At 32.4% G+C, this 13,387-nt stretch overlaps 1 protein-coding gene across 1 annotated transcript in view; it reads left to right on the plus strand.

Moving 5' to 3' along the window:
- The window catches only part of LOC119838726 (membrane-bound alkaline phosphatase-like), a 20,562-nt gene extending 8,669 nt beyond the window's left edge, over positions 1-11,893 (plus strand). The window contains exons 3-8 of the mRNA XM_038364815.1: positions 4,251-4,443; positions 6,443-6,612; positions 8,093-8,263; positions 8,608-8,773; positions 9,783-10,103; positions 10,733-11,893. Coding sequence (XP_038220743.1) covers positions 4,251-4,443; positions 6,443-6,612; positions 8,093-8,263; positions 8,608-8,773; positions 9,783-10,103; positions 10,733-11,028 — 1,317 coding nt within the window. The 3' untranslated portion in view covers positions 11,029-11,893. The remainder of the gene's footprint in view (positions 1-4,250; positions 4,444-6,442; positions 6,613-8,092; positions 8,264-8,607; positions 8,774-9,782; positions 10,104-10,732) is intronic.
- The last annotated feature ends 1,494 nt before the right edge of the window (positions 11,894-13,387 follow it).

The following is a 13,387-nucleotide window of genomic DNA, read 5'->3' on the forward strand; positions in this document are numbered from 1 at the left end:
AGATTCGAAATTCAAATGTAATATTTTTTTATAATTAAGTGTAACAGTATTTATGGCCAGACTAAGTATATGTGTGTATTTTAAAGTACATAACGGATTTTGATGGTATTTTTTTAAATAGATAAAATTATTCAAGATGCAAGTTCATGTATATAATAACATCTATTGACCCACTGCGAATATAATGCGTGCGAAGCGCACAAAAGCTCCTGATGATTATGATATAAACAAGAATTAATATGCAACTATAACACCGCATTCGTTGGACATTGAAGTGACAACGTGCCAAAATAAATTAAAAAAAAAATCAGTAATCGATGTTTTGTCGTGTCTTACAATATCCGGGAAGAGTTGATAAAAACTGCCCGACAATAAAACTGATCTGTTTGTTCATTGAAGCGGCTAACAATCTGTTATTGTACTGTCAAATGCAATGGTTTAGCAATTATCGTTGTTTATTATATTTGTTTAAGGATAGCTTTGGACACATTGGATGGGACCATGATGTTTTATAAAGTATACTTATGATATTTAGAGGGCTGCATGACCTGATAGTATTTCTAATAATTTAAAATTTATTATTAAATATGGTATAAGAGCAGTAAATATGTGATATACTTTAAAATCTTATTTGATAGCGTGTTGAAAATACAATATTTGGAGCCTTGTATTTTCTATTGTAATTTATTTCAATAAAAAAAATCACTAAGAAACAATATATAATATATTAGGTACTGATTAGTGCATCACATTCTGTCTTTCTTTCTTTTCATTTATATATGAATTTGCTATTGTTTAATTTGAAATCTAATCAAATTCCAATCATCAACATAAATATCATTTACATAATTTATTATTGAATATAATTTGTATAAAATTTAAATAAATCCGTACTAATACTATAAATGCGAAAGTAGCTTTGTCTGTCTATCAGTCTCTTCTTCACGCCTAAACCTCTAAATTGATTTGGATGAAACATTTTCTGACCCTAGAATGTACATAGGATAGTTTTTATCCAAAAAATCCCACGTGAACTGGAACTATGCGGGGAAAGCCGGACAGTCCATTTTTTTCATTTGACAACGCGAACGAACCCGCAGACGGAATGCTAGTAATATAATAAAGTTACTAAAATTAATTGTATTCTAATTATTATTAGATGCACAACGGATGTTTAAATACAGATATTTTTACAATTTTCCATAATATACTTACAATATAATTGTCCATTAACATGCAAACACGAAATAGTCACTAAAACAAACAAAAACAATCGATTATACACTTCTGATTTTGTTCACAACTGTACATCTTTTCGGGAGATTTCCTCACAGAGTTTCACTATCGTTATGTCAATGACTTATAATGCGACTACATCTGAACAATACGCAACTGTATTTTAATTACAAATCTATACTAATATATCATATTATAAAGCTGAAGAATTTGTTTGTTTGTTTGAACGCGCTAATCTCAGGAACTACTGGTCCGAATTGAAAAATTCATTGTGTTAGTTAGCCCATTTATTGAGGAAGGCTATAGGCTATATATGTACCACGGACAAAGCCGGGGCGGATCGCTATTGGCGTCTAGTTCGTTTACAACATTAGTAGGTTAACACGAAGTTTAATAATAAAATAATAATGTTTAGTAGCTCCTGTACCACAAATAATATGACCTTAGACTTATATATAGAAGTTTATATGTTTTAAGGAAAAAATCATATTTATCCTGCTTTGTGCGGAAACGACAGAAAGAAAATTGGAATGGAAGGTGAAGTATTATTTTGAGCCAAGAAATAATTGCGAACAGAAATAAATATGATCATTTATATATAACAATGGCGGCTCAGTGGTGAAAACTGGGACTTCAAAATCGATAAGTCGGGGTTCGAGACCGGGCGAGCGTGCAGGAAATAAATTGATTTTTCAATTTATCTGCATATGTGGATAACATAACCACTGTTAAAACGGTGAAGGAAAACATCGTAAGGAAACCGGCATGTCCAAGAATCAAAAATTCGACGACATGTGACATCTGCCAACCCGCACTTGGCGAGCGTGGTGGATTATGGCCTGAACCCTCATAGGAGTACTGTGACCCAGCAGTGGGAACATATATATGGACTGATGATGATGATGATGATGATGATGATATAACTTGATGGTCCGCCCCGGATTCGCCCATGATATATATTATTAAGCCTATAGCAATTATTACAACAATATCTAAAGATGAAAGAATTTTTTAAATCGGATCAGTAGTTCCTGATATTAGCCCGTTCAAACAAGCATATAAAGAAATTTGATAAAACAGATTTGTATTATAAGTATAGAATAACACTAGAGCTATATATTTACTGTACTGTAGATTTACGTGACCAAAGTTATTGGATTTCACCTTGGTTTTTCTATATTTATCTATGCTAATTTTCAACTGAAGCCTCTAATTAAGAAAGCTTTCTTTTAGAAGTGTGAAAATTGAACATCAAGTGTAAATCTATACTAATATTATAAAGCTGAAGAGTTTGTTTGTTTGAACGCACCAATCTCAGGAACTACTGGTCCGATTTGAAAAATTCTTTCAGTGTCAGATAGCCCATTTATTGAGGAAGGCTATAGGCTATATATGTACCATTGGCGAAACCGGGGCGGACGTACTAGACGCTAGGATGTTATAAAAGAAGTTCTTAATAATTATAGCCACAGTAGTAAATAAATATATTAAGGACGAAAAAACTAACGTGTTATTAAAATTCATTGTTTATAGCATAACTGTTCATTTTAATGACCGTTTTAGCTTCCGGATGGAATAATCAGCAATTACTCACCTGTGTCACCTGTCTGTGCAAATAGAGGAGTTATTTTTAAGTCTTACATACTGAGAATTATTATCCCCTTCATTTAACGATGTTCCAATAAACTGCGTTCATGCAATAAATAAATCCGTTTGAAACCGTATTAACCATTGTAGCAAAGATTTTTTCAACCATTTATTAACAAGTCCCAAGTTCTCGTAACTAACTAGGTAGTACATAAATCTAATCATTAGCACAGAAGACCCCAGCCGTGACCAGCTTATGTCATTAGCTGGTTAAATGCGTTGGCCGATGCCACGTTCAAGGGAACTAGGGAGGTCGCACGTACGTCTTCACTTCCAATTTTACATGCGCCTATGCGTGTAAGGACCCATTCGTTTTGATCATGACCGGTGACGTCATATGCAGCCACTGTTGGTGAACTGTTTTGCTGGAATAATAATTATTTTTGACAAAACACTGAATCGGCTTGTGTTTGTCAGAAATAGATGTATTCAAATGGAGCCACAGGCGAAGCACCAACTTTCAAATAAAAAAAAAATAATAATAAATTCATCCAGTCGATAAAAATAAACTTGTTAGCAAGGAGTTTGTTATTGGACGGTTTTTTACATACAATTGAAGAAATTAATTAAAAACAGGGTAACTGTTTACAAGAATTATTCTTGATAATTAATCATTCACTTTATACACAAATAAAACATTACACAAGATTAATACGTGAAGCAAGCCATTTGGAATTACCTTATCAATGTAAAGAACAATAAAAGGAAGGAAACTAAATAGGAAATATAAAACAATGGACTTGTCAAGGTGACAGTGACATCTCATGACATTATTTATCTGCACGTGTCAAGATGTCAAAAAATGTCCGTTGTATTTAGACTTGTTGAAACTTTTATTCGCAGAGCAAACATATGAAATAAAACTAAACATGTGAAACGTTTTGCGTTATTTTTTTTTAAGTTTGTGAGGTAATTCGCTTTGTTTTTGCGACGTTACGTACTCAATTACTATTATTATAATTGGTATATCATATACATAAAGCAAATTTAACTTTTTCTCTACCCTAATGACAAATAAACCTTTTTTAAATACTTGTGGGGAAAAAGTACGGCAGGTTTTTTGATTATTATACAATAATTAATACATTAATATATCATTAACTAGCCTTTGCCGCGGCTTCGCACGCTTTAATTCGGAGTAGTTTAATAGATATTATTATACTATAAACCTTCCTCTTGAATTACTCTGTCTATTAAAAAAAAAACCCGTCCATATCCGTTGCGTAGTTTTAAAGATTTGAGCATACATAGGGACATAAGGACAGATAAAGCGACTCTGTTATGTAAGGTTTATACATACATTTTGGACACCATCAATAGAATTTTTTGATCATAATGAATAAATCCGTTTCTTATTTACATTTCAGACTTATTGCATAGATGCACAAGTTCCAGACTCCGCATGCACAGCCACGTCCTACCTCACGGGCGTGAAGACCAAATATGGTGTGATCGGTCTGGACGGCAATGTGACCAGGGGGTCATGTTTCTCCCAACTGCATAAGGCCAATTGGGCGCCATCTATCGGGCAGTGGGCGTTAGCAAACGGTCTGGATGTGGGTAAGTTGAAATGTTTGTGCACCTATTTGCAGGAATGGTTTTCAATTGTCTTAATGTTAGTGTATACTTTATATTGATTATTTCGATGCGCTTCTAAGTTCTTCTTTTCAACTTTAAGCCGACTTCAAAGCAAGAAGTAAGTTCTCAATTCGAGTGTTTTTTTTTTTTGCCTTAAATTTTGATGATTTATTTTTTTATTTTAATGCCGGTGCCCTCCTCTTTAAATTTGGTCTAGTTCTGAAAGTTTGAAGGCGATTAAATTTTTTTTTTAAAATAATTATCTGTATATTATATTTCTAGACGTTTATCTAGATATTATCTAATTTATTCATTCGAAGACTTCACACAAAGCATTTTCACGGGGAGACACAAAACACTTTATAAGTGTTCGAAATATGGTATTCGAATATTTCGAAATAGGGGTTTAATAAAAAAACGAATAAATCACGTTCGAAATCCGTTAAACCGTCGTTAAAATCTAAATGTATATCCTCGAGTAAAATCAAATACGAGCATATAGTAAGCCAATAGAAATGACCACATAAAATTAACATTAGGCATGAGATTTATTTAAACAACTCACTGGCATTTTCCTGCTTGTCCGCATGCTGTGCATTGCATTCAAACTTGAAGCTATAATAATTACGACAACAGATATATTTGCCAATTAGTTGATTATTATGGACATATTTTTATTTTTACGTGATACAGGAGATAATAAAAACTTTAAAAACTTTTACATATTTAGGGATTGTTTTATGTGACCAAATTAATACAATGTACAAAATGTAAAATTCTTAAATAAGTATTGTCTACAAAAATGGTTATCGAAATTTCTATTTATCAAACACCAAAAGAATCACGTCAACCATTTTAAAACTCACAGATATATCGAGTGACAAACCAAAAAAAAAAATGCAGTCGAATTGAGAAACTCCTTCGTTTTTGTAATCGTCTGTTAAATATATACTATTTCATATTATCATATTTTGTTATTTGAAAGGAGTGTTTATTTGTACAATCATATCCTTGAAATGGAATTTAAATTACAAAATTTTTAATGATAAAATATTATCTTAACACTGTAATATTTGATGAAAAATGAAGCCAAGGTTTGTGCTTATCTTCAACTTCAAGTAAAATTTATCAAAATTTAAACAAATAAAAAGTATAGGTTACTTTAAAAACCTATACTTTTGCCTATTTCATTACAATATACAATAACGTCCGATATATAACTATTCATCCTTTTTTAATTCTTATTACAAGAGAATTGTGACGTCTTTGCACCTGCAATATATTAAAATTAATAATAATGATTTCATGAACATTACGAACAATGAAACATTAAATACGAAAATGGAGGAACAGCAATTAAATATTTTAAATAAATCAGCGCTTTGAGTTATAACTAAAGAGTCATTTCTATTGATGTAAATCTTTTGACTATGCGTCATTGACTAGGACGAAATAGATTTCATAGTCAGTACACATTTAGGTAATAAAAGGTGAAATAAGAAGGTAATCGGAATTATGTATAACTAGCTGTGCCCTGCGGTTTCACCCGCGTAAATCCGTATCCCGTAAGAATATCGGGATAAAAAGTTGCCTATATGTTATTCCAGTTATCCAGCTATCTACGTACAAAATTTCATTGCAATCGGTTTAGTAGTTTTTGCGTGAAAGAGTAACAAACACACACACATCTTTACAAACTTTCGCTTACGACTTTTATATTAAATACACCTAAAGTCAAACTTCTTACTCAGATATTCGAGGCAAGACCTTGCTTGTTGGCCACAACCTTTATACATATAAACTGACATATTGCTTTACTTTACAATCCTCACTTGGCCAGCGTGGATCATGGCCTGAACCCTCTAAGGTGGCCTGTGTCCCAGCAGTGGGAACATATATGGGCTGATGATGATGATGATGATGATGATGATTGTTTTACTCTGTAAACGCATGAGTTTAATTCCTCATTCAAATTTTTCAGGTTTGGTAACAACAACGCGTGTATCCCACGCCTCGCCCGCGGGGATGTATGCGCACAGCTCCGAGAGAAACTGGGAGTCAGATGCCGACGTGCCAGAGGAATGCTTGGCTCTGGGCTGCCGGGATATCGCGTATCAACTGATTATGAACAATCCTGGACGGCAGTTTAAGGTGAGAAAGAAGAGATATTGATAATTTATGAGTGCTCGACTCTCACATTAATGCAGTCGAATTGATAGCTTCATCCTTTTTTGAAGTCGGTTGAAAATAAATTATAATATCGGTTCTTCTTTTGGTCGTCGTCAATTCCTTTGGTGACGCAAAACGTCATAGAAATGACATTGAATGTGCAATGAGTTGAAATAAAATACGTTTATCTTACAAGCATTATCTTCAATTAGTTCTGAATTTTATTATTTTTTAAACAATGACACATTAGCTAAATTGTATGTAAATTGGAAACTTTACGGTGTGACGGCGTTCGCGACTTCGCGGTTCGTTATCGAGATATTTCCATCTGATGCAAGCAAGGCCGTTGACGCGAGACGTTTAATACTATACAGTTTAAATTCATTTTAGCTGTATTCCGAATACTTAGAATACACATGTGTTTACGTACAAAATTAGGACAATGTCAAAGTCCTAATTCGCAAACGAACCAATTTTGCGGCTATCCTGATATTTTTTCTTATTTTTCCTTAATTTCGCAAGGCAAAAGTACCATACCAAGTGAAATAGGGATTCATTTTATATATATATATATATATACTTATGTATATAGATGTGTTAAGTTGCATTAAACAGTATTGTTTTCGATTTATATAATGAGTAGGTAGTGATATTTAATGTTTTCGCACATAGCTTTGCTTGGAAAATAAAGCGTTTGTACATTGTTAATATTTATCATAAGTATACGTTCAATTTATGTCAAGTTGCTAGTGGTATGTTAAAAAACTTTATTATAATACTACTAGCTGCGCCCCGCGGTTTCACCCGCGTAAGTCCGTATCCCATAAGAGTATCGGGATAAAAAGTTGCCTTTGTATTATTCCAGTTATCCAGCTGTCTACCTACCAAATTTTATTGCAATCGGTTCAGTAGTTTTTGCGTGAAAGAGCAACAAACACACACACATCCTTACAAACTTTTATTTTATTTTATTAAGTAGGATTAGTAGGAAGAAGGATACTAGTATTTTTGTAATGTTTCATTGTTTTAACAGTTATTATTCCAGTGAAAAATCTAAATAGGCAAAAATAAAGACGATATTGAGTTTTAAATCGGGTAGCTCATACGACCTCCCTTTTGCATAGATAGATAGTTACGCTAAATTTTCAAATTGGTTAAATTTAACTGCTCTTATGAAACACACAATTTTGTCGCATAGCATTTGAGTGATGTTGGAAAAATAATTATGTTTGCACTATATGTCCCGACACATCACATTTTATTTAAAATAAAACATTACAAATATTATTATTGGTGTAAGAATTTCAGTCTTAATTCAATTTATAATCAATCCAAATACTTATATTTCAAAGCAATGCATTGGTTAAATTGTAAGTACAATCGTTACAATATAACCCAATGAAACTGCACAATATACTAAATAATATAATAGCTGTTCTAAATATCCATTTTATATTTGCAGGTAATACTAGGTGGAGGCAGGCGGGAATTCCTGCCCAACATCACTTCACCTCTCACGAACAACACAGGCAGACGCAACGATGGCCTCGACCTCACGGACATGTGGCATGTGGACAAGATGGAAAAGAACGCCACCCATCAATACGTCACTGATAGAAATGAACTTATGAAGGTAACTATACTTTTTCGACTGACTAAGTAAGTCACAATAGAAAAATCTGCCAACCCGCACTTGGCCAGCGTGGTGGATTATGGCCTGAACCCTCATGGGAGACTGTGTCCCAGCAGTGGGAACATATATGGGCTGATGTTGAAATAGAAAAAGATAAACAATCAGATCCATTAAATTCTCTACTTTTTAAATAGCTATTGCACTTCAAAATCATTATATACACTGAATTAAATACAAATACCAAATCAAAACATAGGGAATTTTTGAAATTATTCGTAGAGACTTGATACTGATCTTGATATGATAGCAATTGTGTAAAACTTTAAATTATTTTATATTTGCAGGTGTTCAATTCAGACGACCTACCGGAATATCTCCTAGGTCTATTTCAGAATGACCACATGGACTATCACCTGAAGGCTTCCAACCAGCCTACCTTGGAGGAAATGGTCGAAGTGGCGATAAAAATGTTGAGCAGAAGCAAGAAGGGTTATTTCCTCTTTGTTGAAGGTTTGTATTGGTGATTAATTTAGTTAAATAGCTTTAAAGGATATTAAATTATATTTATTATGCGTGGCACGGCATCTCAAATGTATTAGGTTTTGTACAGCTTGTAATAATTCTAAATCCATTTCATAGTTAAGAATCATTTAAAATCAATCATTACTAAATATTAATACACCAGTGTCAATATTATAAACATATCGCTTAACTCATTAAAAAAAAAATGGTTGCCTGTAAAGTCGGTTTTACGGGCGAAGATTTTATGTGACAACGTCTTTTTCTCGGTAGAATATTTATTGATATGAATATTATTAAATTGCACAATAGGAACAAGGAATTGAACGAAAATAAGAATTGCACAAATTTTAACTATAGAATATACATTTTGTTTACTAAAAGACAGAGACAGAGACACAAGCACGCGCCGATTCAATGCGCCTAATTCTCTAGTGCTGCGCGCGCGGCGGACCGATCATAGTTCGGTGACTCATCGTAACGTTACCGGGCGTTACACTTTTTCATGAGTGACTCCGAGCCGCAACCTAATTTAAGACGTTGTCACGTCAAAAAAATATTAATCACAAAAAACTAAACCGTCTTAAAACTGTTTTCAAATAAAAAATAATCATCAAAATCAGTTCACCCAGCAACCCACACCACAAAAAAAGTTCTGACGCAACACAAACAAGAAAGTCGAATTGTAAAACTTCTCCGCTTTTGAAGTTGTTTGAAACATAAGAAAGAGTCATAAAGCACCAACACACAACCAAGTCAGTTATCTGTAGGAGATCTCTTTTACTTGGTTAAATTAATATAAAAAGTATGTGGGTACTTTCATTAACAATGCTTATTATCTTGTCTGTGTCTTTTAACATTCCCCAAGCAGCCTGAGGCCTTAGATTTATGTAATGTAACTTTCTGCTACATTGTTCGGGAAGAATCTTTAGACATTGATGTTTTGTATTAAAACTTCTCCTATATATTCTATTGACCCACAATGTCAAAACCATTTCAGGTGGTAGAATAGACCATGCCCACCACGACAGTTACGCCCATCTTGCGTTGGATGAAACTGTGGAATACAGCAAAGCTGTCAAAAAGGCACGAGACCTGACCGACTCTCAGGAAACCCTCATTGTCGTCAGTTCTGATCACGCGCATACCATGACAGTAGCAGGGTATCCTTCAAGGGGTAATGATATCCTGGGTGTTGTGGATACAGCAAGTGGTATGGATGGGAAACCCTATACTACTATTAGTTACGCGAATGGCAAAGCCACTTCTATCAATGAGAATGGAAGAGTTGACGTCACGTTACACAGCGAGTTCTCAAATCGTAAGTATCCTTCGATAATATAATATAAAACATAAAAGTTTTGAATGCCTAGTATAGTATTATGTTATCTGTGATGACTATACACCAAATATCTATAATGATTTGTTAGGGATATTAAATATCAGTATAGTTTAGACGTAAAACCATTGATTTAATTATATGTCAAGTTTCAGAAATAGATTACTTCCAAAATTACATATTTTTGATTTATTTATCTTAAATACTTACGTTTTCCATAATTGTTAGAAACAAAGAACTAACTAACTAACATATATCTTCATTTATAATTTAAATCGATTATTCTGTTTAACCGTATCTTAATATGTATTTGAATCCAATATGAAATTATATCGGTACACTTAAAAAAAATATTCCGAAATAATAGTATGAACAACAAAAGCAATCACATTGCGAAACCCTCCTGTATAGTTATTTAAAAAGTCATTATTTTAAAAGTTATTATTTATGAAAACTTTAGCAGAAAAGATTACGAAATAATAGTATTCTGAACGAAGATCACTCAAATATCAAACCTGCCCTTTAAAAACTGGTAATTTAAATTTATAATTTACGAACCTAATTTTAAAATTTGTAATTTACGAACCTTACCTTTAACCTTCCCTCTCCAGGTGCTCTAGACTACTCGTACCCCAGCTTAGTCCCCCTCGAGTCCGAGACCCACGGGGGGGAGGACGTCGCAGTGTTCGCGCTCGGCCCCTGGCAGCACCTCTTCACCTCCAGCTACGAGCAATCTCTCGTCCCACACCTAATGGCGTACGCCATGTGTCTGACAGACGACAAGCACGAAAACTGCAAGCCAAAGTCCAGGCATAGAACATTCTGGACGTCCAATAGCGTAGCAAATAAACCCGAGTATTATGTAATGTTAACTTGTGCTGTGATCGCAGGCTGTGTTAGGTATTAAATAGGTTAAATATGGCGGCGTAGTTACTTAAAAATAACGTTAGTAAATAATTTTGTAGGTTAGAATAAAACGAATTTATCATTAATGACTTCAATTGTTAGAGCATAAATTTATATTTTTACCCAACGTTTTTAGAAATGGGCCATCTCAAGTTGTAATGATTTGTTATTTTGTCTACAACAACCTTATTCCTAAATAGATATAGAGATAGCACTGTATTATCAATTAATAATTACACTATTTTGTCACACAACAGTTTTAAATAGTACATGAGTTTAAAATGGTTTTATGGGTGAAAACTTCAAATCAATCTTATAGATGATTCTTACAGTGACATTGTGATTATCACATTTATTGTTCCTAAGGAAACAGTCTGAGCAATTTCAACAAAAGAGTAAAGTGCTATTATGTTTTCAAGGAGTCCGAAATTTTAATAAATTAAAAGTAAAGTTATTTTCATTTAAATAATGTCGATTATGTTATAGCTGTGCATTTCTCGCGTGAAATATTAAATTGTTTTAGTTGTAAATAAGCTGCACTAAGTGCTTAATTTATAAGTATTATTAACGAATATTTGCCGTAAAAATACAGACGTCTATTAAATATCTTTGTATATTCTATTTTAACATAATAAACCTACAAGTTTTTTTTCTAATAACTTTCTTTATTCATATAATATATTAATGTATTTATTATCTCTTCATTAATGTCTTATTAAATTTTATTTCTATTTAATTCCATGCTGTTTTATCGAACGATACTAGAACAATTTAAAAACTTTTTTAATTTTTTTCCTTCGTAAATCTGTGTTATTATGTGCCAGGACTTGCGCTAATCAACAAGAAGGTTGGTTGGCAACAGAAAAATTAATTAATAACGGGACACAATTATTTTACCACATAAATGTTTAATGAACACAGTTTCTGTTGTTTATTTAAGACGAAATTGCAATTAATTTTTATTTAATTGTTAATAATTTCCATACAAGTGCCATTCCATTTATATGTATTTTTATAAATACTACTTAATAAAAACGTTGCTCTGTTCACATCACTTTTATTATAGATAATTAAATAAAAGAACTTTATAAATCCAAAATAGATGAAATTAATAATATATACGTTTGCAATGTGTGTTAATTTCTCTTATTATAGTTTTGACAACGGTATCATTTAGATTACATGTAACATATTATAAAGAATGTTGGCTGAGCCATTGTTAAAAAACATAATATTTATGTTCATAACAAATTTAATTTATTGTAAGTACAAATATCGTAAGCAAGTAATAATTTAAAAATATATTATATTCGACTTTCTAAGTAACGGTTTTTAATTGTTATATTTTAATTGTGAATTAATAACTTAAGTTGGTGTATGTTACTTTATTGTTTTTGTGTAATGATACCTTTTGTGTTTTATTTGTTTTATAAACTAGAATCGAATTTTTGCGTACGAATTATTGCATGTGATTAATGTGTGAATGAATTAATTTATAGAATTATTATAATAACTAATATAACTAGACCATACAATACTAATAAATTATTTTGACGTTTAGCATGTTTTATCATTTTTAATTTCCGTTTTATAAGTTTTTAATTTAATTATAAATTGCAAGGAATAAAAAAGAAATTCTAATGCATATAAGCATTATCATTGCGAAGTTTTGGGTTGAAATACAAACTCAAGTGTAATTTTTGACGTCTAACGCCCGTCATGGGATCCTGCTCTGATAAACGAATGGCCCTTTAAGCTGTTCCCTTATGGATTTGTATTAAATGCTTGAAGTATCCGCCAGAAAGGCTAACAAAACTTTATCAATGCAATTGCTTGTAAATTCTATAACCTGCATATCTATATAGCCCAGCCTACACTATATCCTACTAATATTATAAACGCGAAAGTTTGTAAGTATGGATGGATGTATGTATATATGTATGGATGTTTGTTACTCTTTCACACAACTACTATACCCATTGCAATCAAATTTGGTACGTAGATAGATGGACAACTGGAATGACACGCATCTAGTACAACATATATACGATGCAAGGCTTGGCATATTCTATGTCTCGATAGCAATAAATTGGTAGACGGGGAAACCTGGGCGGAAAATAAACCCTTCATGATATTTCCTTTTAGTCTTGATAGCTAGGTACCGTTAGTTTATATTCAAATCACATATTTTACATCGAATACGAAAGAAAATAAAGAAATCATAGTATTTTCTGTTTGATTTTATGCGCGTATTATACATTTATAAATTAAAAACTTTTTAAAGGATTTTAAACGCGATTTATTCGTTATATTATTAAATCATATATCAAGGGTATATTTTAAAAGAATCAGAACATGCT

The sequence above is a fragment of the Zerene cesonia genome, unplaced genomic scaffold (genome assembly GCF_012273895.1).
Source record: "Zerene cesonia ecotype Mississippi unplaced genomic scaffold, Zerene_cesonia_1.1 Zces_u004, whole genome shotgun sequence".
Classification (NCBI taxonomy): Eukaryota; Metazoa; Arthropoda; class Insecta; order Lepidoptera; family Pieridae; genus Zerene; species Zerene cesonia.